The sequence below is a fragment of the Lissotriton vulgaris genome, chromosome 8 (assembly GCF_964263255.1).
Source record: "Lissotriton vulgaris chromosome 8, aLisVul1.2, whole genome shotgun sequence".
Taxonomy (NCBI): Eukaryota; Metazoa; Chordata; class Amphibia; order Caudata; family Salamandridae; genus Lissotriton; species Lissotriton vulgaris.
Window position 1 is genome coordinate 1,199,700,610 of NC_141696.1, and position 27,200 is coordinate 1,199,727,809.

Below are 27,200 nucleotides of genomic sequence, written 5' to 3' on the forward strand. Positions count from 1 at the left end.
TCCTGACTTGAAAATCGTTGCTTTATCACAACTATTGCTCCCTCTCTGACTAATGTTTAGAATATTTAAAACTGTTCTTTGATGATGTAAGTCACCAGCAACGAGTGGAGACACATAGACTATGCTTGACAATTCCTTCCATATCTCTGCTACACATAATGGTCAGTGTAGTATGCCCTAGACTTTGTAGATAGTACTAAACACAGCTCTTTTTTAGCTACCATTAAAGCCCACTCGCTCTTCACCTCAGAGGCATTACCAATAATGATGTCTGGAAGGACACACACATTTTTTTTTAAACATGATCGGCTAATGCTCAGTCGCTTTTGAAATCGACAAAATGCATGGGCCTTCGTGTTCTATATCATTGTTTGCCATTAGAAACCAAGGAGTCAAACTAGACACCCTCATATCTGAATGCTAACAGACCACCACACCAGCACAATCAGCGATGCATCGGCAACTCAATAAACACAAGTTAACTTTTCTGAATATTCTCCAGGAACATATTCTATTATAAGCATACACTATTGGCACCAACTTCCCTTCCTACTCTGTGTGTAGCAGGAGGAAGGATTTGCCATGGAGATACGAAGGTGTGCACTGCCTTCCAAAATGGACAGGAAGAGTAGTAGTTCAGGTCAATGGTTACACATTCAGGGTCCTGCTGCTTTATGAATGAATGAATGAAACAGCTTTTATATAGCACAACGTTCACTCCAAGGAGTATCTTGGCGCTGTATGCAGTGGGAAAGGGCACCTTCCAGAAGACAGAGAAACTGGCATAGTCTTGAATGATAAATGATAAGAGAAAAGACCAAGCCATACTCTCTAGGATTCCAAAGATCTATGTTTTTAAGGACTTCCTAAAATTGAGTTTGGTTTGTGTATGTCTGAGTTGAGTTGGAAAAGAGTTCCAGGCTTTGGTCCCTATGGCTACCAGGGTCTTTCCGACCCTGGTTTTAAGTTTAAATTTGGGTGTTGTTAGGAGGTTCTCTGAGGATGACCGTAGGGTATGTTGAGTGATGTATGGCTTAGTTCTAACGTTGAGATATTCTGATCCAATATTGTTTACTGTTTTATAGATAATGGTAAGAACCTTAAACAAAATCCTCTTATGGACGGGCAACCAATTAAGGGTTTTTAGTGCTGTTGCAGAGGGGGAATCTCTAGGCAGGTTGAGTACCAGCCGCGCTGCAGCGTTTTGGACCACCTGTAATCTTTGTAGTACTTTTTTGTTTGTCCCTGCATAGAGACTATTACAGTAGTCCAGACGGGATAGCACTACCACCGTCTTTTTGGCCGACATTGGGAGTAGACAAAAACATTTTCTGAGAGTTTTTATTACTTGAAAATAAGAACCAGTCACAGCAAGAGCTTCCTTGTGGAAGGATAGTGTATGATCACATTTTATTCCCAGATTCGTTACAGTCTCCACTGTAGTTGGGGGTGGTGCGGAGTTTGACAGCCACCATTTGTCTGGTCTAAAAACATTATTCTTGCCAAACAGCATAATCTTTGTTTTGGAGCTATTACATTTCAAATGATTTAGCTTCAACCAGTTCATCACTGCTGTTAAACAGTGGTGAAATCTTTCTTCAGCCACTGTTGAGTTTTTATCCAGCGTAAGGATCAGTTGGGTGTCATCTGCATAAGGGATACACTCAACATTGTACATGTCCATCAAAAAAAGCAGTGGTGCCTTATAGAGATAAAAAAGTGTTGGGCTTAGGGCTGAGCCCTGAGGAACCCGTGATGCCAACTCTCTTTCTTGCGAACTATAGCCTCCCAATGTTACGATCTGTTGCCTGTTTTCTAGTAAGGAAGTAAACCAGGCGAATGCATTGCTTGTGATTCCACTGCATGCAAGTCTGTCTCTCAAGTTATCATGAGAGACCGTGTCAAACGCTGCTGATAAATCTAACAGAACCAGTACTGTGTCCTTTTCCTGATACATAGCAAGTTTTTAGGGATTCAGCGGAATGCAATAGTATTGATTCTGTTGAGTGACCTGAGCGAAAGCCAGATTGCATAGGATGTAGTATGTCGGCTTCCTGCATGAAATCATTGAGTTGGTTATTGACAAGTTTCTCTGTGATTTTACTCAGACATGGCAACAGTTAAATAGGCCTGAGATTGGAAAGGATCATAGGTCCTGAAAGTTTCTTCTTTTGAAGTGGTTTTAGAGCAGCGGTTTTTCAGCTATTGGGAATTTTGCCTAATCTAAAAGTAGTGTTTATGATCTGATTAATGGTCCGGCTGATAATATCCACCAGTGCGTGTAAAATGTTTGGAGGGCAGGGATCAAAAGGTGAGCCTGAATTACAGGAGAGAATAGCTTGCCTAGATTGCTCTAAATAATCTCCTTAAAGCATATCAATTCTTTACTTCTTTCCCCTATGGTCTGGGCGTTTAGCATCTTAGGAGGTATTATAATAAAATCTTTCTTGAGTGCAAGCATTTTTTATCAAAGAAGTCGGCGATACGATCGCATAGATCTTGTGAGGGTGGAATTTCCTGTTCAAGATTTTTAGGCATGGTGAAAGTTTTTACTATATAAAAAATAGTCTTTTGATTGTCTGGTTTATTTATTGAATTCGCATAGTATGTCTTTTTTTCTCGTTTAATATGCTGGTGGTAAGATCTAAGAGCAGATTTAAAGGACCCCAGATCTTCAGCATTGTAATCTTTTCGCCATTTCTTCTCTAGTATTCTACATTGTCCCTGTGCAGCTTTTAAGCTAGGGGTAATGCCAGGAAGCTGACCCTTTCTTCCTACTAATTTGTTTAGGGGAGCCAACGTGTTAGTCACTGATATCATCCATTCATTAAATAGATTAGTCCCCCATGAGCAAAGGTATTTTTGCTTCTGCTATGTCCTGTAAATTGATATTGGAGAGCAACACTTGCTGAAAACACTATCATTTTCAGCCCGGTGATCGCATATCCCACAATGGTGGCATGACTAGGTTTATGAACATACAGTCACATTAGTGGGCATCCTCAAATCCACATTTTAACACATTTTTCAGACTCAGTGCCCCATTTTAGCCAGAGGTTGGAGGTAGAGTCAATCGCACTCTTTTTTGGGGGCCAGCACATATCTTTCCTGATTGAGCTTTGACGCGGAACAAGATGGGGAATAGCTTGCTAGGGGGAACAAAATAGGAAGCGAAAGGTGGAAAAACCGTGACAAAGAGAGAACACAGGAATCTGCAATAATGAGTGGTAGTAGGTTAGAGGCATGAGATGGAATCAAGATATGTGACACACCCACATTCAATAGAGATGGTCACGTGCTTCTTACCAAAACCTTGAGGCCCAGCACTTATTGTTTCACAAGCACTGTCTAGACTTCTTTGCGGAAAAATCCTCTATTTTACTACTTATTATCAAACAGCTTTAGTGAGCTTCTTAGACAATGATTTGTTAAACAGTGTAAGAGTAATTCATCTGAAACCACCACGGTGAACCAATCACCCACTGAGATTATTCTATGACTGTCATAGGTTTTGAGGAGTACTCTTGGAAAGGCTTGTGTATTTCTGAAAGTGGTACATTTGCACCCATAAAATGTAGTTATATTTTTGTAATTGGAAGCTCAGCCTCTCCTGTAATGAGTTACTGGAATTTGTCTGTTTTCAGGCATTTCAAAAGTTGTATTACAGGCACACATTTATGACAATATTCAGTAACGTAGCCCAAGCCACACAGTGAAATAGCCATATGCACTGCAAATTTGTAAAATGTAAGAATGACCAGTAAGTATGCAGTCCCACTTGTACGTATTTTGAGCATGCACAGAATACTCACCTTCAGTAAGCAGAGTGGGGCTTCAGGGGCTCTTAGAAGGGGTGCAAGGCCTAATTAACATTCAAATGGTCTTTTAAAGACCTGTTAAACGTTCGGGTGCGGCTCTGTGTGTGCCCGGGATGTGTCTCATCCCAGGCTGCCACACACGACGGGGGGGGGGGGGGGGCTGAAGCCCGGTGAGTTTAATGGGTGTTGCGCGCCTGGTACCGATCACGTCCCGACCTTCACAGGCTGGCTACATCGCTTGTGATATACTGGGCATGGAGAGGCTAACACTGACAAAATTGGGGGAGGCATCCAAATATGCTTAGCTGTGGCAACCCTTTCTGTCCATGCTGGCCTCTGAATTCCGGGAAATTACTTGCCCCGATATCTCCGCTTGCCGCGCCACTCTGATACACAACAGACGTCATAGAACTAGAGGTCAGGTATGGTTTAGATACCTTAGGCCGTGGACTTGGGACACGGGGTAGGGGATGGGAAAAGGAAGCTAAGGTTTTTTTTTTCTTTGTACTGTTCTGTTTCTTCTTGCTTCATAGTGCATGCAAGGTGTCTTTACATTGACATAGGCCCATTCTAGCACTGAAAAACTTAGCTTGTCCTTTTCGGGTCGTGGATTTAGCACTGTTAAATGACATGATACCTAAACCTGCATCAGTGTTTCAGTACATGTCTTTCAAAAATTTCAATAAAGATATTAAAACCATAAAAAGGTTATATATTATTTCCAAAAGTTCTTATGCCATTGTTATCATTTCAGAGAAACCAATTAAGCAAATCACGAAGGTGATTGAAGGCGGCCAGACTATTCGAAAGGTCATTCAAGGTAATTTATGATCATTTTTAAGCTTCTTGAATGAAATGTATTTATTTTCGCCTTCTGGTGGAGGTGACTGAACGAAAAAGGTGTGCGCAAACTGTCCTACTCAGCAACAGGTATGTGGTACATTTATTTCAGGAAAGATAAAAGCATTTGTCAACAGTCTTATAATGTCAAACTAACATAGAAGAGAAACATACCATCAAATGCGGTACAATTGTGCAAGAAGTGGTAGAAAAGAAGAAGAAAAAGGTCAACAGAGGTGTAGATCCGTGAAGGTACAACCTTGTCAAATGTAGAGGGGAAGTGAGGATGTGATGAAGGAAATGAAGCTAGGGGGACAGAAAAATCATGAGAGGGGTGGAGAACGCAAAGAAGTAGGTAAGATATTCTGAAATTGGGAGAAGAAAGGTGTTGATAGAAAGATAGACAGGCTAGAGTGGTATGTTCAGTCAAAGTAAACCTTAAACAGATTCATTCTTTTTTTTCATTTGAAAACAAAATTATTCTGAAATGTTTTCTTTTTTTAGATTATTAACTTGAGAGAGACATAGAGGTATCCACATTGCTGCAGGGATTAGGTTTGCTATTGTGATTCCCGGTGTTTTTAATTGTTAAACCGTTATAAAAGACACCATGCATTATACAATATAAAATGCAAAGATGTAGCTTAAATAAACTTGGCGATGAGAGCCGTAAATCACTCACATATTGCCGCTTTTAATGAGGGCGAGCATTGTTGTCCAAGTATTCTTCATTTATATTTTAATTCTACATGCCAGGTGTCCATAGCAGGTATCTAGAAATCTACGACTTTTCTTATTATGCTCTTCATAGAGAAGCCAAATAATCTTTATATTTCATGCTGTTTTGCTTTGCTTCTTCATACCATACTGGTCCATGCATACAACTCATGAAAGGGAAAGTTCAAATGTTGAAATAAATGCCCTAGCGCATTTGTTTCATACTAATGGTAAGGATTTTTTTATATTTACTCAGGGATGTTTGTGATCATATGGGATGGACTGGCTGCTTCTATTGCGATTGTTGACTTGTTTTACAGGACATTATTTTGAGTTTTACTGAGAGGCAATAAAGCAAAAATTGTAAACTTCCGAATGTAAGTGTGAATACATATCCCTTCAACTTGTTCCTAAGATAAAAATATTGAACATTGGGGGTTTTGCGCCAACCAGCAACTAAGCTCGAGGAAATCTTAACTACTGCCCACTATTATGACCGTCTTCCTTATTGTTGAGTGCTGCATACGTTGAAAATAGATTATGTTCTTAACAACATAAAGGTGTTATGTGACTAGCCGTTGAGAGTTAATGGAATATGCCGGTGCTGGAAGAGAGATTTCAGGTTAGCACGCTGGACCATAAAAGCGAACATACCTTTCAAAAATAAGTGCAATTCCGAGGAGATAGAGCATTATGCCAGGGGACCGGGAATGATGCTAAGAACATGCAGGAACCTCATGACAAAACATACATTATATGAGCACAGAGCTAAAGGAGCGGTAGAATATACAATATAATTTAATCAGATATAGAAAAGGATCAAGAGGATCCCTATGTGTTTGGGAGTGAGGTAAAGGTCAGTTAACACAGCTGATTCACAGTCAATTCTAAGGATGTTCGCAAGATAGGTGTAAGGGACATTCCTCAAATTCTTTTTAAACTATCATTGTGTGCTGGTGTTATCTTCCCTTTCTGTAGCACATCAATATTATAGTGCCAAAAAAAGTGCATACAACACTGATCAAGATAAAACTAAAGGAAAGACTAAATAGCATGATTAGATGTAAAATGAGATTTCAGAATTGATCATGAGATGTGTACAAACGATGGTATTCTATTATATAGAAACTATGAAGAGATGAAACACATTAACAGTGAACCTGAACTGAATTATTGTCCATGGGCATTAATATAGTTCAAGCTACACTGTTACATGCCTTTATCTTCAGCCTTTACTGCAGCAGTAGCCCCCAAAAGCCCTCATTTCAAGTTACCTCTTAATTCCAACTGGACCAGTAACACCAGGGAACACTACAAACCTCTTAACTTTCACTCACCTGAAATATCTGGGTACAATCGAGGAATCCATTAAGGAATCAGTTCTAGAATTTCAGATTCCCACAATAGTTCCTTATTTGTTAGTTGACCCTCAGTGGCCATGTAAATGTGCCAGATTTTCTCCACTCCACAGTGTTACTGATATCCCTAGTAACAGTAACACTTGGGAGGTATACACAATCTGGCACATTTACAGGGCCACTCATGTTGAAAGCCTAGGAAAAAAGTATAGGTAAATAAAAAGAAATCAGATCACAATATTTCTAGCTTAAAATGCTCACCAAATGAGACTGCACAAATAACTAAGAATTTAATATAGCTTATGTTGTGCCTCATTGAGCTTAAACCTCAGACAGCCTTCAAAATTCCACTTTCTACTATTCCGAACGAACAGTGTCTATCCTAAAGCACCAGCACGAGGTAAACTGTAGAGTTTATGATTAAGTGCAAAAAAAGGTTTCAAAGATCACATATCTGCACTAAATCATTTCTAAACTAATGCTGTGTTACGGGTATGCAAATTGATCCCCTTGCAGCAACATATCCTGCTAATGTTCAATCAATTAATCAGCAATTGTAGAGAGCAGCATTGTCACCCCTGGGGGTATCTGGGTGCTGGGGTGCGAGGTCTTCATTGTGCCAGCTCTCCTCTGTGATCTGTCTTGGGGAAACGTTGGGAAGAGAGAAGAGACAAGCAGAAAATGGCAAAGCAGTGAGCAGAAAAGTGAGCAAGCAGAAAAGGCAAAACAGAGTGCAGAAAAGGCAATACAGAGGGCAGAAAAACGAGCAGAGTAGGCAAAACAAAGGGCAGAAAAATTCGCAGAGAAGGAAAAACAGAGGAAAGAAAAAGGCAAAGCAGAGTAGAAGAGGGTAAAACAGAGTGCAGTAAAATGTGCAAAAAATGTAAAACGGAGGGTAGAGAAAAAAGTAGAAGAGGACAAAACAAGGGCAGAAAACCGTACAGGTAAGGCAAAACAGAGGCCAGAAAAACAAGCAGTAAAGGTAAAACAGAGGGCAGAAAAATGAGCAGAAAGGCAAAACAGAGAGCAGAAAAACAAGCAGAAAGCAAAACAGAACAAAGAAAGGAGCAGAGGAGGCACAAACAGAGGGCAGCAGTTAGACAAGCAGCAGAGGGTAGCGGACTGTGGACAAGCTGGACAGGAGAATTGTCACAGGGGGAGCAAGCACGAAGACCTTTTCCAATGTTCCAACGTCAGACCCCTTTTTAAAAGTTGAATATGATATTCAAAGAACCCACTCATGGCTGAAATGAGTTCAATATATTATCTTCGAAGTCAACATCTGTAGTCTTCCCAAAATTTGATAAAAGTACATAAAATACAGAGGAATATGTCACAAGCACTGAAAAAAGACAGCAATAAAGCCCTGGAAATGGATACTACAATTACGACCCACATTTTGACACAGGCATACTGGGCCAGATGCACAAGGATTGTGGTATGAGTAAGTTTAACTTGCTCTTGTAGTACTTCTAGCTTCCTGGAACCGAGTACTGCAGGAACAGAAGTTATGCTGATGGGTAAGAAATGGGCAACAATTCCACCATCCGTCTGGCCCGACTCCATGGGTGAGGTGCCCACCCCCAGAAAAGAAATTAAGAGTCTGGGGGTCTGGCTTGAACTGGACCTATCCATGAAAACCCAGGCTACTAAAACAGCCGGAACCTGCTTTGGACTTATGCGATCAGTCCGCAAGATCCTCCCCCTACTCCCCCCTCTTTCCAGGAAACTGCTGGTCCAAGGACTGGTTCTTGCACGATTGGATTACAGCAATGCTGTCTATTTAGGAGCCCCCGAAGCCACCTTGGGCAAGCTGCAACGAACCCAAAATGCAGCTGCTCGGATGCTGATGGGCCTTCCTTCTACATCCTCCGCCAGACCGGCCCTCAAGGCACTCCACTGGCTGCCAGTGCGAGAGAGGATCGAGTTCAAGGCTATGTGCATCGCCCACAAGCTCCTCAATGGACAAGGCCCTTCTATCCTAGGAGACATGGTTACCCCGTGCAAAGCCCCGAGATCTCTGCGCTCGGATAACGAGCGACTGGCGAATGTCCCCAAGTTTAGGAGGGCACGTACCGGAGGTCGCCGCTTCACAGTAAAGGCAGCCTCCTGATGGAACTTGCTCCCCCGCAGTCTGCGATTGGAACCCTGCTACCTGCGCTTTCGCAAGCAGCTCAAAACGCTCCTCTTCCCTAAATAAAAAGTTCTTTCTCCCCCCTCTCCCCTCTCAGCCTACCTTACAGATCTTACAGCGCAGGGATGCCTCCGGGTCACCAGGCGCTCTACAAATCCTTAAATAAATAATAAATATAAAAATAAAAAATACATGTCACAGCTAAATCATTGTGAGTCAAACCAGATTTTGCTGCTTTTCTCATGAAACTACGGAGTAGATTTACTAACATTTCACATCACGCAAAGCAGCAAGCGCACCAAAATTGCAGCACTGCATTGCGTGAAAAGGAGAGAGCAGGGCAGTGCCAAACCATAACTACTTCAAGTATGGCGGTGTTTCTCTCTCCCCCTCCTCCAACGTTCATTGAGATTGTTGTGTGCCATACACACATCCTTACACCACAGTGCAAGGGTGTGTGTTACATCTAGTATTGGTTTTGTACTTTAATGCGACTACTATATACTATTGTGCTAAGACAAGGTTTTAAACCTATACCACATTGGATGTGTGCTGTACAGTAGAACACACATGCAATGTTGGAGAAGGTTTGGAGAAATAAAACATATCTCCGTTTTGACATCTGCCTCAAACTGGTGCTATAATTTGGCACAAAGCCTTGACTACCGTTGCAAGGAGATACGGCTTCCTGTCAAAAGCCCGTAGGTGGTTGCATGGGAGCACCCATGTCCCATCTACAGGATACCCCCTTGATGCAAAGCAATGGAAAGCAGTGCTAACAATACTTTACATTACTTTAGGGCTACTTTCCAGCTTAAATGCACTTTGGACTGAAAAGTATATCCAACATTAACAGTTTTTGCCATTTGTATCACTTTTGTGATGTAAACCCGGCGCAAAATGTTAGTAAATCTGCTTGTACATTTTCTAATCCATTGTGAATTCTTGTTTTTGAAGACTTGTGTTGTTAATTCCTTTTCCCAATGCTCACAGTCCATTTAATAGATTATTATATGTTACATTGTAAAACCAGGCGATGAAGACAGCACATTCCTTCATGGTGCAGACGAAACAGGTACACTCGATACCAAGCGTGGTGAGATCAGAACGACAAGTTGGATTGCTTGGCTTAATTCATTGCTAATCTCCTGTCCACACTAAAGCGGCAGGAATTTGGCCACATTTCCAAGTTTTGGCAGATTTATTTTCTTTAAAGTTAAAGGCTGAACACCTAATTTGGTGTCACATTAACCGACATCTGCCTAAGTAAAAGATACTGGTTCATACAGTAATAGCATGGTAATAGGTTGAAATTGTACGAGAGGAAAATGAAAGTGCTAACAAAAGGTGGTAGCCATAATAATACTGCCTGTTGAAAACACCTTTGGTTACACTGCATCAAGGTATTTTAAACCCAGGCATGTAGAATTGCGGTTACCACTGAAGCAATACCCCTCTCAACTACCTCAGCTGAGGGTTGTACCTCCACTCCTGTGAACACACAGATCCTTAAGGACTTGAGTCATCACTCAGATGTGAGGTAGTCTGAAAGGAGGGTAGACTGATCACTGCACATTGACCTATATATCATGTGACTTCTGTGTATAAGAACACGTACTTTTATGGGTTTTGCAATTTTTATAGTTTGCTGCACTTTGCTTTGATGATGACGCCCACGCCACGCAATGCTTCACACTTTTAGCTCTCACGCTCATCACAGGCTGGAGTTTGATGTCAGTCACAAATTATGCATAATACTAATTTTTATTTCCAAAAAGCAAGTTGCCATGAAAATCATAAGGTGAGTTTCTCTGTAGATGAAATTCAAAAGAGGCACCCTGGACAGAGAAGCATGATCGAGACAGAGAAAATGATACCCGCTTCACTTCAGAGAATAAGATATGCACCTGCATGGGCGTAAAGTCACTTACCGTCTGCTTGTATGGAATGTTTTATTCAGAACTGTTCACTTTTGTCAGTGCATGTCCACCACGCGGCATGTTTAACGATGCTTACATTCCAGTTATGCTCCAGAGTGAGATGCTGAAAGTAAATATTTTTGAAACCATAAATTAGTCTGCTTTAAGAAATCGCAGCTGTTCTGATGTGATATAAATAGTTTGCTGGTGCTTCCAATAATGTTCCAGGCCTTTGTGTTTAGCTGCAGCACCTGGAGCATTTCGCAAGGTACCCTGGTCATGTGGCGTCCACAGGCTTAGCTACTATTCCCACACTATGTTGATTTCATCCCTTTCATGATCTGTTTCAGAACCCTCAATCACCAGGATCACCAAAGTGGTTGAAGGCGACCCCGATTTCCGACTAGTCAAGGAAGGACAGACTCACATGACTAAAGTGATTCACGGAGGTTAGTAAGGAATGCTCTTCTCAATATTTGATGCTTGAATATGTCTTATTGTGATACTGAAGTTGCCCTTGTTTTTTGCTGACTTCACCACATTCAGTTGTGTCATCGTCTTCTAGCCCCCCAATGACACTCCAGCTACAGACCGTTATTACATCAAAGCGCTCACTTGTTCCCACTTCCCTTTCTTACCATCTTGCGGTCTTTCCAGTATGAAAGATCATTATTCATTCTCCTTAAGAAACCATTATATAGTTCACGCCATGTCATGGCTAGCACGTGGTAAAAAAACTATTACATTTTTTGTATTCTTTAGATGAATAATGTCTACTTCCAAGCTTATTTCTGTGTACACACTGCTATTGGGTATATGCCAAAACAATGACAAATAAATAAAAAACGAATGATCATTACCCAACGTATACCAACTTTACTAAGATGACATCCTAGTACCAGATGGCTCTTCAAGTGAGTCTCCTCCGTTTTTTCATACAATCTTAAAGGTTGCCACAATCAGCCCACAGTAGGTTTTTACTTGGATAACTAAAACATGCCTCTCTTTACCTTTTTCTGTACAACTGTACCCACCTTTAAACACTAAAATCACCGATACCTCCCTTTACCCACCCCAAACCCTAAAATTACCATTACCATCCTTTATCTCTACGCACCCGTAAACCCTAAAATTATCTTACATTCATTTACCACTATCCACCCTTAAATCGTAAATTCATCCTTTTCTCCTTTAACCTCTACCTGCACCTTAACCTATTTTTTAAATAACATAAAAAATATGCTATTTGGAAAAAAATATATATAAGCGCTCTTTGCATAGTGGGTGCCGGTGTCGAGGACGGGCTAGTCCTCGTATCCAATATAATCAACAAATACTTTCAGTAAGGAAATCACCGCACTCCAAGGGACTCAATTTATGCAAGGTTTATTGCAGACGTGCAAATAATCACCATCAAACTACCACCAACGCGTTTGAACCTACTCAAGGTCTTGCTCACAGTAAGCAAGATTGTTCTTGCCAAATTGACTGGAAACCCAGTCAAAATAATACATACACCTATTTAAATGTATTTCTTTCCTACATATGAAGTGCTGCATGTCGATCTAGCTATTGTTCATATTTTGTTTCAACAGAACCAATTGTTAAAACATTCACCAAAGTCATTGGTGGTGATGAGATTGATGTAACAGGGGGTGGATTCACAGAAGAAAGAATCATTCAAGGTAAAGTACTTAATTGATAGTTTTGCAGTTATTTTATGGTTTTGCAAATCAAGCAGTGCCTAAAACGTGGTTATTCCTGTCTCTGTACAACATCCTTAAGAATGTGTGAAAATAGAAGCATATATTTTAACAAAACAAATACATAGTGGAATAATAAATGTCATAATATAAGAAGAATAATAGGACTGAAGTTTAAATTGCTATATCGCATGATGACATATCATACATTAACAGATGTGTGTGCACTTTCAGTATCAATGTGAGAAAGCCCCCAAGGTCTAGTTTATAGTAAAATGGTAACTGAAAGCCTCCAATTTTTGTTGGACATGCTAAATCAGGCCTTTAGGGGCTAATTAATGCATAGAATAGCACAGCAAATTGCAGCGCTTAAAGGATGCGAGTAAGGCGTTCATTCTCTAACAGTCAAGATGGTTAGCATTTTTATCACTGGCCTATTTTGAAACACGAATCTACAGTCATGTTGTAATGTATTGGTGGTACAGGTATTTCACTAATCCTAAAATCTGGAACTAGCTAATTTCCATCTATACATTTTGTGAATTATATGTACTTAAACTCCTTGTGGAATAATGTATTTTTACTGTGCAAATTGCCAATCTGGGTAACAAGTACCCAAAATTGAGAAGGCTAAGCTCTGTGAAGTCATTTTTATTATATTGTTTTCTGAACCTCACTCCTTTACTTCGATATTTTCTGTATATATATGGTTTGGCATTAAGCCTAATTAAAATGATTAACTTTCAAATTCTGCTGGAAATGTTTTCAAGAATCATGTACCTGATGTTCTGTTCTTTTTTATAAATATGGTGGATGCTTTGGGGTACTTTGATCGATGGCCTGATGTCAGACCCTCAGACAAATTATGTTCCCATTAAAAACATGATTTTTTCCTAAAAGATGTAAAGCCAGACTTTGCAAGACCAATTGTCACCATAATTTTATTGTATCAAGAATTGCTGCAGTGGTTTGAAATGTACATTTTATTTGCACATGGCTGTGGAATACAAATCTTAGAGCTATGAATTGTTGTGTACAGAAACGTGTACATGCTGTCTTAAACTCTAAATTGAATTCAGCACAGGCCTAGAAGTCTTTTTCTTCAAATTTGACCTAACTTTTATAAATTTAATGTAGGTCCTGAATTTACAATCACCAGAGTGTCCACAGGTGATGGATCAGAATTTGATGAAGCTAGTCTAAAGAAATTGCTTGAATCAGGTTGGTATGATGACAGTTGTCAGCAACAGAGGCAGGTTGCAGGCGGTCCTGTCGATAATGCAACATTTCTCAGAGGTCTTGGCTTCAGAAGCATTTTCTGAAGAGCTATGCACTTTTCTCCTGTCCGGATGTTAGTCATATAGCTCTTTCTATTTCCATGCACGTCTCACAGTCACAAAAATATGCAAATAGGTAAAGATAGTACTTAAAGCTGACACACCACAATTAAATAATTCAGGCCGCCCTGTCAAGTTTCCCAGGTCCGTGTGTGCTGTGGTGTTCATGTCCCGGGGGTTCTTCTAATTCTGTGACTTATAGTCTTGTTTATTCATTATAAAACTGGACTACAACTGCCAGAATTCAAAGAAAATAAAAAGCTAGGACTAGACCAGCACATAACACATGAACCAGGAAAGCTTTGCAGCTATGATGAGGTGGAAATGAGGATGTTAAGTAATGGTTGTAGTAAAGGATGATCTTTAATAATCAAGCCCATTGCTAGGGTTGCAGCAACTTCTCTTCTAATTTCAGGGAATCATTGTATGAAATGATAAATTACAGCATTATGAAATTCACTTATTTGATGTTCACTGGATATTCAATATATTCAGAACGAAACAAAACAGTGATCATGATTACTTTAGCAAAACCAGCCTTGCAAAATGCCTAGTCTGACTAAGATGGCAGCTGGAGAGTACTCATGTAGTTTGGTGCCTAATGAGAACTTCAAGAAAGGTCAGCATTCTATGATCTTTCAGAGGGTGCAGAAATATATCACTGTTACATTTTGCATGTAAAGGACATGTTATGTGTGCAGACCTGTTTACTATAATCCTAATCTTTATTTTAAAAACATCATAGTTTTAGCAAATGTAACTTAACTACCTAAAGTTATAACACTGAATTGTAACCAATGTTAAGGGGACACTAAAAAGCAACATGCATTAGCATGGTAAACCATGCTGTGGTTTAACAACATAGATAACTCCATTTGAAACGTGGATGAATATCACAATTTTCTTCTTTTACACATTCAAATCAAGTGTAAGGAGCCAGTATTGTTTATTTATTTTATGGAACATTTGTATGGTGCATCATAAAAATAGAGTTACTATTTCAAGTGCAAACATCAAACCTGGCTAACCTGCAAACAACTATATCTTTAGTTTTTCCTATATGGCCAGTTTGTTGCCATTGCTGTGACACAAATAGCACACAAATTCCCAGTGCTTGTTGCCCTAATCTCCAATTGTATTTTCCTAATTAGAACTTTGCAAAAGGGGTGAGCTTGAACCAAAAAATTACTGGCAGCACAATGGTGCGAGGATTCACCACAGTTCTAGAACTTATTTGCTAGAAGTTCAAGACCAGTTACTTATCAGTACCTGAACACCATGCACAGAGCTTTCAGAATGAAGTGCTAGTGCATAGGAAACCAATTATGTTGGGCCAGGTAGTTGAAATATTTTGATATTGCTCAACGTTAGTGTATGCATTGGTACACATGGTCATGCCTGCCGCCAGGCAGCAGTTAAGGGGAGGAAAACTCTCCTTAAAACGGAGAGAAAGTACCCAAAGATATGAAGCTATTATTGACAGGATTTTAGAGTGACCCCCCAATTTGGTTGGCGAAGACAGCTTTTCTTTATTAGAAAGCCTAGATTCTTCAACGTGGTAGTAGGAGCAAGGTATGCCACCAGCTCTTCAGGAAAGAAATTAGAGGCCCAGATCAATTTATTATCAGGGATGAATACCTCCATCGGGGTTTAAAAAGTTTTATAGCAACTGATCAGAAAAAGTATCAAGATGACATAATGATGTATCAGGGCAGAAGTGCTTGAGGAATCAATTAAGAGGAATATCTGTGCATCATTTATCAATGTAAAGAATTGCAGGTCAATGCCTGCACTAGGCTAGCCATCGGGCTCACACATATGTTGGAAGACTAATGGGATCAAAAATAATACCTTCATTATCTCATGTTACTCTCTCAATAAGAATAAAGGGGACAGCACTATGCTAGAAAATCGACTCCGCAGGCTTGAAAAGAATGACCCAATCAAAAGATGCTAAGCTTTTAAGCATGAAATAAGGGTGTAAACATATATGCGTCCAAAAGAGCTGGTGTAACACAGCTGAATGAATATTGATCAAGTAAACTAAATAAACATTTGCATAAAATAACAGTATACTTCATATTAAAGGATAACTATATTGATTTCTAGATATTCTTTAGGTGCAGATTTCAGTATAGGTGGTGATATGGTATCTCTTCTGGTTGACCTTTATTTACTTATTTACAAGGAATTGAAATATGCCCATCTAATGAATACCACTTAAGTAATGCTTCAATAATAATCAGTTACCTAAGATATTACATTTGCACACCTTGACACACATATTGATCACATTCATTTTTAAATTGGAATATGTACAAATGCGGTGTTAAGTGTATAGAAAATCCATTAATTATATATAATTAAAATGTTATAATACTTTCTCTCCCAACTAAATGTAAGAAGATTTGGAAAGCTCAACATTCATAGCCAGTGGCTATAATGTTATATCAATAAATAGACTTTGAACATATGTTCTAGTAAAATATAGAATTGAAATTAAGAACAGTATTTCCCTCATTATAGGTCAGAATTTCATTTCCACTCCTCCTATTAAGAGGACTTATGATCTTCAATAGATCTAATCACTCTGAAATTACACAACTATGAATACATTTGTAAGATAGCATAGTGTTTGTTCAAAACACGTTTTTGGGATTAAATTGTATGCCAGGCACCCTGGTGAAAGTGAAGTTGCATTACAATATGCAACTACCCATAAATGTATGTCTATTTTCTGTGTTTATTGCTTTATTGTAAAGAAAATTGATGTCATGTACATGTATCCTATCAGAAGTCACGAAGATCACCAAATTCGAAGGTGATATTCATTCACTTGATGAAGAAGAACTCAAAAAGCTTCTCCAGGGAGGTCAGTGATTATGCTGGAACAACTAACCTCTGGAACCATAACAGGCATTGGTGGTGGGAACACTATTAAGATGGCTGCTTTCTGTTTTAAAGGCTGAACTTTATTGCAAATAACAAATCTATCTATCATTGTATTGAATATACTATCCAAAATGATTATAAACATTCAAATTTATTAAAAACAATTTATCGTGGATAACTATCGAGAGTTGCATTTCAGTCTTTAAAATGAAGCACCTTAACAGAAATGGAGTGCAATGAATATTTATTTCAGATAAATTATGCATGTGCAAAAAGGATTTAGCAATTAGTGACTTCAGCCAAAGCATCAAGTTGACCAAAACAGATTATGAATAAGAAAGTTGCAATGCTCAAAAAATGAATATTCATTCCACCCAACATAATTTAACAAATAAGGCATGTTAAACAATTGTCTTTCTTTTCAGATAACTTATGTTGAACAATTTAACAACCATCTCCACAAATTTAAAGAAAAATATTTGAGCTGAATTAAAAAAAATGCTAACATTCTAAATAAATAACCAATAAACATAACCATCTATTGACAATCAATTTTTATACTGTTGACATGTTTTGTTTTTCATTGTGATAGTAGAATGTTAGCCCCTTAAGTGCTGCCTCGGTGCATTGGCCGACGGCAGCACTACCTCCCCAGTGCTGCGCACGACCATTGGACGTCCATTCAGCACTAGTTCCAATGGACAGCGCAGCACTGGGGAGGAATGTTTAATAGCATCTATGAGGTTAATATAGTACAGCAAGCAAATGAATTGCAGTTCATTGAGAGCACCTCATTTTACAACTATGTTCATAAATGTGAGTTAATGATCACAGTGAGTGTCACTAATTTATGTGTTACAAGGAAAGGTTAGCTTGCACTACATATAAAGTATGTTTTTGTTTATTCTATGAAGTTCAATGGAGCCATATGAGGCAATCTCAGTATATATAAGAGGCGTTTAATAAACTGCTGAGAAAAGTATGGCACTTAAGCTCTTGAGTATCAGGAGTTTCATTGGTGTAGAAAATATTTACATCTAATGTCCGCCGTTTGCTTTGAATGCAAAGAGAAATGTTCTTTGATAGCACATTAGTTGACCTACAGTATGAAAGTTGAGCTGGGAAGGTACATAAGGAAGGCAGCTTTAAGTGATATACAGTGGAGCACCAACTTATAAATGTCATCCTTTTTCTATGTAATGTGTTCATTTTGTTTTGCAGTTATGTGTATGTATTCATGTATTTGTGTTTGATCTAAACACACATATATATTTCCTAATTAGTTCATCACAACTATCCAATACCACCCACTATAATTTCCTAGGTCTATCTGACATTTATAGCCGTCTTATGCCATTTTCTATTATTCAAAAGGAGGCAGGTAAGACATTCATAGCAGTTGATCTATTCAAATTTATCTCACTTTAATTCCTAGTCTAACCTCATTCATATTTTCCTGCTGTACGTTTGAGTCATAACACACCTTTCAACAAAATAAAATGTTAAAACCCACCTCTTCTCAATGTTGCAACCATCCAAGAGTGCATCTCTTCCTATCCCTTCTCATCTCAGTCTGATGCTATGATTTGTTTTCCTTCTGCATTTGTGGACACATATTGCTCTCAGTACGCATTTTTAACCCCTTCGATGCTCATGACGAGCTGAGCTCATCATGCAGTACACTGGTCGTGTGCTTATGACGAGCTGAGCTCGTCATGAACAATGGATTTCAAGCACTTTCAGCACAGAGGGGGAATTGCTGCAGCAGTGATAGTGTTAACTTGGTTGCATGTCTTTGCATCCTCCCATATTAGCTATTTGTTCTATTACAACATGAAGTACTTGGCTTCCCTAATGGGTATGTTGACCTTTTACAAATACCCTTAAAAACATACATGCACTTCCAAAAACCCATTTAGAGGATAAATATATTTTACAACACTAATTCCAAATGCATATTAATATATTTTACTGTCTGTTAAAAAGCAATAATTTTTAGATGTTAAGGTAAGCACACCGTGGTCTAAAGAGCAATTCACAATCTGAGAAAAACATGAATGCATGTGTGTACTTGTGTACACCTTGCTGGATATTTGTGGAGCAGGGAACATGATATGAGCCAAGAGGGTCTCCTACTAATTTTCAAATTGCCCCAAGCACATGCTTGACTTAAGAGTTAATTAATTTTCTTTGGGTAGCATTAGTGAGTTCTTGGTCTTTGTTTAAATATTTGTTTTAGGCATATTAAATTATACAAATAGAAAGATATGTTTAAAAAAATGTTTTTAATTTACCAATAACAAAAAAAACCTTAGTAGTCTAATTCAAATATAAATGGCACACCCATATATTGGACAGACAGATACAGGGGCATAGTAGTGCATGGATATGATATATGTATCACATATATAATACAAACCTCCCGTAAGTCAAAGAAAAAGGTGCACATAAAGTTCTATGGTGGTAGACCATCTGTGCAAAATGTGTCCTTCTACTGATTTCCACATATTTATCTTTGTATTATGGGAAATAGTTACACAATGCCTGTAGGACATTAAAACTATTGCAAATATTGGAAAGGGACAGAATTTCTAACTATGCATGGTCATAAGGAATATTAAGAATGCTTTATTGTTCTTTGAGTTTCAGTGGAGTAAGATCTTGCTAAACAAAATGACAGTTGTAGGCAACACTCTGGACACAATACAGCTCAGTTTAAATGGAATTTCCCATTTGTAACTATTAATCAAAGATGGGGTGTAGGTTTCAAAAACTGGATAATGCCATTGTCTTTTTTTCTTCATCATCAACAGCATTCGGCACATTTAAATCTCATGAATTAACTGTCCCTAACATATGGAACTAACCACTATTTACATAGCACAAGTTGTGCAACAGTACTGCACATTTATTCAATAATGTCTTGGGCCATTTGTTCTTTATGAACCATTTTTATTTTGAACATACTAAAGTGTATTATTTACATGTGCAAGCCAGTTTGGGTTCAAAGAGTATGCAAGCTCCTTATTTGTGGAATTTATATTTTCAAGGTTACGGATATTGTAGACTTCTTGCCCATCTGCAATCAGTGTGCACTAATGTCTTCTGAATTCTCCTGAGGACTTTCTTAGAAAGGTTTTAGGGAAAAACAATGCTTGGACCATATGCCTGTATTAAATAAGACCATTCACTTTTTTATAAAATTAATTTGTACTGCTTTAGATGAAGGTCATTCCAAATTGAAGTCCTTTACATTTCTCTTGATATTAGAGAACTTCGGGACTCTCTGCGTGTTGCATATAGTATGGTCTACCTTTCTCAGGAAATCTGTGATGGCATTCTTAATGACTAATTACTCTAAAACCCTAACCTTTAGCCCCTACTATTAATCAATTTAGCTGAGTTAATTTGCATAATCTATATTAACAATATGGTTCCCATTAAGGGTCAGTGTTTATTTTGATGATTCCCCAATTATATATTCATATATTTACTAGCTTGAGTTCATTATTAGTAACTCTTTAAGCATTGGAATCTCTGCATTAAATGAAATCTGCAATGTTAGTCTGAGGATAGCAATGAAAATAGACAGATATTGTTCTTTTCTTCTTTCTTCACATGGAAAACCTTTTCTCCCCACACTGTGCCAAAATACTAGTCTTCTTTGCATTTTCAGAAATAGTCAGGTCCTTATATGCTTGGTTCATTCATGTGTAAGTGAAAAGAAATGTGTAATAGAACCTGCAAATGTTAGTCAATCTCTTCAAAAGGTATCATTTCCATGCCATTACCACTACAATAACTCCCTAGGAATACATTTATTGCTCTGCAAAGCCCAAACTTTCTCATTTTACTGGGTCATGTTAATTTACCATTATACACTCTTCAGAATCATATTAAATATTGCACAAGCATGTCTCATGCTGCAGTAGTCAGTGCTGTTCAGCTGAGGAAATATTCACTGTTCGTTCTTTAGCAAATGTTGACAAAACACAAAATTGTTTTTTTTCTGCTGAATAAAAATAGTACAGTCTCAGAGGAAAGTGGACCAATATAGCATTGAGGTTAAAGTAACCTAAATGTATTTGATCTCAATTTTGTTTTTGTAAACAAATAATAATACAAAACTATGCAAATTAGGACCAATCCACACTTGATGTCATTCATGCCCTTGTATCAATTTATTACTGCAAAAGTATCTTTGCACTTGCTGAAAACATGCACTAATTAGTAACATCATTTCATGTAAATATATGCAAAGTTTGCTATTATGAATCAAGGTATACATGTGAATGAAGGGTTTGAAACATATTCCAACGTGGATCTGAATTGGAGTGGAAGAAGCTTGGGGAATTTGGCCTAATATTTACTTTGCACAAGAGGCCTTAAAAATTTAACTTTTTTAGTACATCTCAAAATAACAGCCTTTCGCGATTAAACTACCGACCCTCTTTGCTGCGAGAACATCTGCTTGTATGTTTACATCATTAGCTTTGCTGATATGATTTTTAAGATTTTATTTACTGCAATAATAATCATTGTGGTTGATCACAGAATTATGGAAGATACTTTACTGCCACCTCTCTCCGCAAGCAAGTAAACTCATGTTTACCCTATCTTGCTAATAATATCTCCGGACCTAATATTTAAATGAATGGGTGTGTTTGAAGTGCGATATTGATTTGCCCATCCAATGTTTGACATTCCAATAGTTTGTTAAACCTGTACTTATTTAATGTTATCTAACATAAACTGAATAAAATAGAATTCTTGTGATCAAGGTTTATACCATCAGAGGCAGCATTATCATCAAAATTGTTCTATAGTCACATGCATAAAGTAGCACATGTATTTCATCATTCAATGACACTCTTTCTTTGTATTAAGAATACAAGGAGTCTATCCATAGTAAGACTTTAAGGATTAGTAAAATAGGAGGCAAACCCTCATCTCCTCATCTAGTCGGCATGCGTCATCACTAGGTTTGCCACATTCGTCCATTTTCAGAAAACAGGGTGTCCATTCATCCCTATAATAATTCAGGATGAATGTGGCACACCCAATGACGAAGCATGCCACCTAGGGTGGTGGGTGAGGGTTTCCCTCCAATTTTGTGAAACCTGTGTGTGGGAAATCTGGTTCTTATAAACTCATGTTATTACCTCAAAGGATAACCCACCACGTCCTGATTGCCTGTCTGTTCATAAAACAGAAACTTAGGAGAAAGCAGTCAGGGATGGGCTACTCCTCTCATTACTCCTTCCTTTCATACAGTATTAGGATTAGTAAATGTAACAAATGTGCTATGCTTTTCAGTCTCCAATTCTGCAAATAATTTTTTTGCAAAGCTCAATGACACAGCTTTTCCCACAGTACTTTCAAAATTCAAATGCTTAAACTAATTCCCCCGTACCAATTTACATGAACAGTGGAGAGATAAAGAGAGTTTGCAATGATTATTCAGTTAGGAGTGTGTAATATTTGCATCTTTTTCTTTTGCATAATTGCATAAAATTTCAGAAAAAAATTGAAAAACTAAAACTGTGCAAAATTACACGAAATGTTAATATGACATTTAGATCTATTTTAAGAGCACAACATTAATTTAATCCGTTTTGGATGTGAGGAAGCATTTGACTCTGAAGAAAGCTCAGAAGGCAATGTGCTTTAAACAACAGATGTTTGTGATTTGTTTGTTCACAATCTTTCTATGCTCCCATGATACGATTTTTACCAGAACAAACTTGAAATTATGCCACAAAATGACGTAATTTCAGGAATTTTGTGTAACAAGCTAACATGAAGTGATGGAAATTAAGCAAGATTATGCAGGTGTAACACAATTTTTACCCAGGCCTATGTATTATACCATGAATTGTAACACATTTCTTCATTATGTACTTTCTGAAACCCATATCAGAATTAGGTAGGATGTAAGGCACACCACGTGCACTTGACTTTATTCATTACAATAACGAGTTAACAGGCAACCACTCTTCTTTGACACTACAAGCTGTTGTCTATTTCATTACAAAACATCTACAAGTATATACTTCATACGATAATGGAAGCGAATATCAAATGCATGTGGTTATGTTCAATTATTCAGGTTTTGTGACATATCATATGAGCACTAGGGTACAAACTGACTTGCTCACACAGTACAAAAAATATAAGTGTTTTATTACTGTTGGTCAGAACGCATGTATTTTAAAATTGTTTTGGAAGATGCACGCCTATTTGAGCATCCGTCAAATAAGGTGGACAGGACCATACGGCTTACAAAGAAAATAAAAATTTAACAGCTACTAATAATTCCTGTTTTATTGTTTTAGATCCACAAACAAGGAGAGTACAACCCAACGTCAGACGAGTACAAGGTATAGGATACTTTAAATGCATATATGTATCTATGCTACATATATGCATGTATATATTTCTATGTGTGTGTACTCACAACCACACATGTATAAATATATAGTCCAATGACATTTATATGATACACACACAATATGCCATATGTCTCTTTATAGCATGCTAGATAAGAAAACTGTGATCTAATTAGACCTCCCAGGATATTTGCAAATTTAGCAGAACAAAAGCAGGAATTTAAAGGCAGAAAAATCAAAATTTAGCAGCATTTCAGCAGCAAAATATATTTTTTTCTTTTTCAAATATTGACTACAGCGGTTTCCGCCACCTGCCCACAGGCAGAGGGCCCGAACTCTTTTTCCTTTGAAAACAAAACCATGTGTTTCTCCCAGGGCCCAATGCACTGTGCTCCCCACCTCTTCCGTAAACCCTTAGCAGTCACACCATCCGCTTTCAGCGCATGGATGGCTAGAGTGCTCGGGGAAGGGAGCAGAGTAACGGCATCTTGCCAGGCTTGCACAAACTTACCTGCTCTTTGGTGTCTCAGCCCAAGCAGCAGCAGTGTTCTTTTTCTTCTTTTGTCTTCTTTCTTCCCTTCTGTCTGCTGTCTTTTTCTGGACTTCTTCTGTCTTCTCTTCTTTGGAGGAGGCTTGTTCCAGGGGCCTCCAGGCAGGTGAATGTGATAGAGCAACAGGCAGGTGAGTAAAGAAACATCTCAGCTGCCCACTCACTCCTTCCTTTTATTTGGCTTAGCAGTATACGCTGGGCCAATAAAAGTAGGAGTCGCATTCTTCGAATGTTGAGGGCACTTCTGTAAAAAAATTGAGGTTTTTTACAAAACTGCCAATTTAGCGAGTTTAAAAAAAAATCAATGAATCCTGAAATCCTAGAAGGTCTGTCTAGTAACACGTTATTTACAGCAACTGTACTAATAAGCAGACATTCACACATTTATTATTACAATCCAAACGTCAAATTACATAACTTTTTTTTTACAACTGTTATTGTAATTTATATCACTCACCTTAAAAATCGATATTTTTGTCAGCAATACTCCTGCATTTTTGACATGATATTAAAAACTTGATATTAGTGTCACTCCATATTTGTGACTCGATATTTTGTCTGAATACCATAGAAAGAGGTTAAAAAGGAGGGGAAATAAAGATATTTTTCCTCGTCCCCCCTCACCTGGGAAGGCACAGCATTTTGCTGCATTCCCAGGCCTACCACTAATGAAAAATCTGGGAATGTGCCAAAAGCCATGGGTGGATGCATAGGAACACCCACACTCCACCCATGTAACGCCTCCCTGCCCCAGAGTAATGCATGGCAGCTATTTGTGCTGCCTTGTGCTACTCTAGATTTATGGAACCATGCAGGGCCATGCAAGGTGATCTTGCGTGGCTTGATAAATCACTCCTACGTTTTGCCTCGTCCTTGCATCCCCTTACCTGACACAAGGGCCATGCAAAGCCTTGATAAACTTGGGTCCATTTGTCTATGGGCCTGATTGCGAGTGGCTCAGTTAATTTGAATCCTTTTGTGAATCTCTGTTGATGCATGGGTCAGAATTACGAGGTTGATTTTATTTAACACAACTGATAATTAACAGAGCATGTGAATGACTTAACCTTCGTTAAATTTGGGCAGGTCACTTACCTGAGTGCCGCCGCCTCTCTGTCCTCTTCACCCACTTCCAGGACTCCAGGGCAGGAAGCAGGAAGCACCCAGGCTTCCAGGCTCCCCAAAGCCAATCACAATGCTGCAATGCAGCATTGTGATTGGTCTGAGCGCCGTGATTCGGTGCTCAGACGGGGACAGGGAGCCAGGGCATGTTCTCCACCTAGGCTGTAAGGCGGCCTGTGTAGAGAACATGCAAAGTGCGCATGACGGTCAAACCGCCATGTGCACTTTAGAGTGCAAACCACTCCTCCTCCTGCTCCTCTGTTAGAGCCCATCTCTGCCCCTCCCCATCCCAGCTGAGCAACAAAGAAAAATAAAATGATAATAACAATGAGATATTATAATGAGATGTTTATTTTTGACCTGATCAGTGGGGCAACGCTCCTCCGCCTTAGCGGAGGAGCTGCTCCTGCTCATAATCAGGCTGTATAAATAAAGGAGCTAATTATGTACAATTAGAGATGAAGTAGCAGAGTTTGATTGAATGATTCCCAGTAACATGAACGTTGTTTAAAAAATGAAAAAAAAATGCTCTTTAGGATGCCTAGGTTTTTTTTGTTCATGTTTCTTCCTTACATTTGCAAAACCCGAAGAAAGAATGATTTTTCAGATTTTTGTATACTGCTGCTGTATGTTGCTTGTATTAACCAATAGTGATTTTTAATGTGTTTGATATCATTTGGAAGAAATTGGTAATACTCAGACACAGATTACAGTGAAAAGGTTTTGAGTGGACTTATATGTTTTCTATTTAGTTACTTCGAAGGTTTCACTGGTTTAACATAAGAGCAAAGGAAAAAGATTTTAAGTTGTGCAAGCCTTTATGTTGCAAAGGCATAGATTTGTAGTTCCCTTGCTATTATTATTATTATTATTATTTATCGGTTTTATATAGCGCTGGCTAGACATGAGTGTATCAGAGCGCTTTACAGGGTTGGAAGTGTAAAGCAAGTTACAGAATGGTTTTTAGTACACATGTGAGCCAAATGTGATTAACGATAAATCCATAAACAGAAAAATAAACAGTACATTTAGAAAATTACAGGATTTGGATAGATGTGTCATCATGGAGGCCAGGGATTGAAGGGGGAACATTAGGAGGTAGGGAAATACCGAAAAGGGAGAGGGGAGAGGAGCAGGCATGTAGGAAAAGGCAGTGATTGTAAGGGAGCAAGTAGAAAGAGGATAGGGAAAGGGTGAAGGAGAAAGGCAGGGGAAGTGAGTCAGGAATGATGTGGTGAGAAACGTCATACCGTACTGGGCATGTTGTGGGAGCCTGAAAGGAGGCCGGAATTAAGGACCCCAGTATTTGTGGAGTAGGTGACGCTTGAGATCTTTTTTGAAGCTGTCGTATGAAGGGTTGCAACTTAACTCCTTGGGGAGAGAGTTCCAGTTAGAAGGAGCGAAGCCAGAGGAAGAGGGAGATTGGGTTGATTTCTTGCGAAGCAAGGGAGGAACCAGGAAGAGGGTATTAAAGCTTCTTAAGTCTTGATTGGGGCTAGATGGACTTTAGGTGTTCCGGCGAGTAAGGCGTTGCCATAGTTCAATTTGGAGAGGACAAGTGAATGAAGAAAAGATTTAAAGTCATCAGCAGGTATAAAAGGTTTGATTTTTTTGAGGTGATGTAGGGAGAAGAGAGCAGATTTAGCTGCATTTGTTATGTGGGGGGAGAGGCTGATGTTTTGGTCAAGGCTTATTCTGAGAGATTTAACTGAGCTAGAGGGGATACATGGAGAAGTTGAGAGCTTTAAGGTCGGAGAACCAATGTTGGATGGGGAGCTGGTTGTTTTTGGGGGCAAAGAGAATGACTTCCGTTTTTTTAGGGTTGAGTTTCAAGTGGTTCAGATGGAACCATTGCTGAATCTTAAGCAAGGTATCATTGAGGTGCAGAATGTCTGCATGGGATTTGATTTTATAGTAAAGTTGGGTATCGTCCACATAGAGGTGATAAATAATACCTGCTTGCTTTAGAATGATGGTGAGGGGCTCCATAAAGAGGTTAAATAGAGAAGGAGAGAGAATAGACCCCTGGGGAACACCCAAGGAAACATGAATGGGTTTAGAGAGGCAATTGTTGATTTTAATTTGTTGGGATCTGTGCTGAAAGGAGGAGGTGAACCATTCGCGAACTGGACCATTGAAGCCGAACCGATCCTTGAGGGTGTCGAGTAAGGTAGAGTGCTTGACAGTATTGAAAGCAGCAGAGAGGTCGAGAAGGATGGGAAGGGATGCCTCCCCTTTATTAAGGGAGTGATGGATGTCATCAACAATGTTGAGCATCGCAGATTCAGTGCTACAGTCCTTACGGAAGCCTGATTGTAGTGCGTCCAAGAGATTAAATGAGTCGATGTGTTTGTCCAGTTGAAGCAAGGCGCATTTTTTGAGAGCTTTGGATAAAAGGGGAAGATTCGAGATAGGGCGTAA

The 27,200-nt window shown here is 38.8% G+C and overlaps 1 protein-coding gene across 9 annotated transcripts in view; it reads left to right on the forward strand.

The window, feature by feature from the left end:
• POSTN (periostin) overlaps positions 1 to 27,200 on the forward strand; it is a 130,848-nt gene that overhangs the window by 93,614 nt on the left and 10,034 nt on the right. Inside the window, exons 18-24 of one of the 9 annotated variants that reach the window (XM_086935070.1) lie at positions 4,573 to 4,638; positions 9,901 to 9,942; positions 11,137 to 11,235; positions 12,382 to 12,471; positions 13,627 to 13,710; positions 16,621 to 16,698; positions 23,054 to 23,098. In XM_086935070.1, coding sequence (XP_086791196.1) covers positions 4,573 to 4,638; positions 9,901 to 9,942; positions 11,137 to 11,235; positions 12,382 to 12,471; positions 13,627 to 13,710; positions 16,621 to 16,698; positions 23,054 to 23,098 — 504 coding nt within the window. The remainder of the gene's footprint in view (positions 1 to 4,572; positions 4,639 to 9,900; positions 9,943 to 11,136; positions 11,236 to 12,381; positions 12,472 to 13,626; positions 13,711 to 16,620; positions 16,699 to 23,053; positions 23,099 to 27,200) is intronic. The other 8 variants (XM_086935073.1, XM_086935072.1, XM_086935071.1 and 5 more) reach the window with 8 other exon arrangements.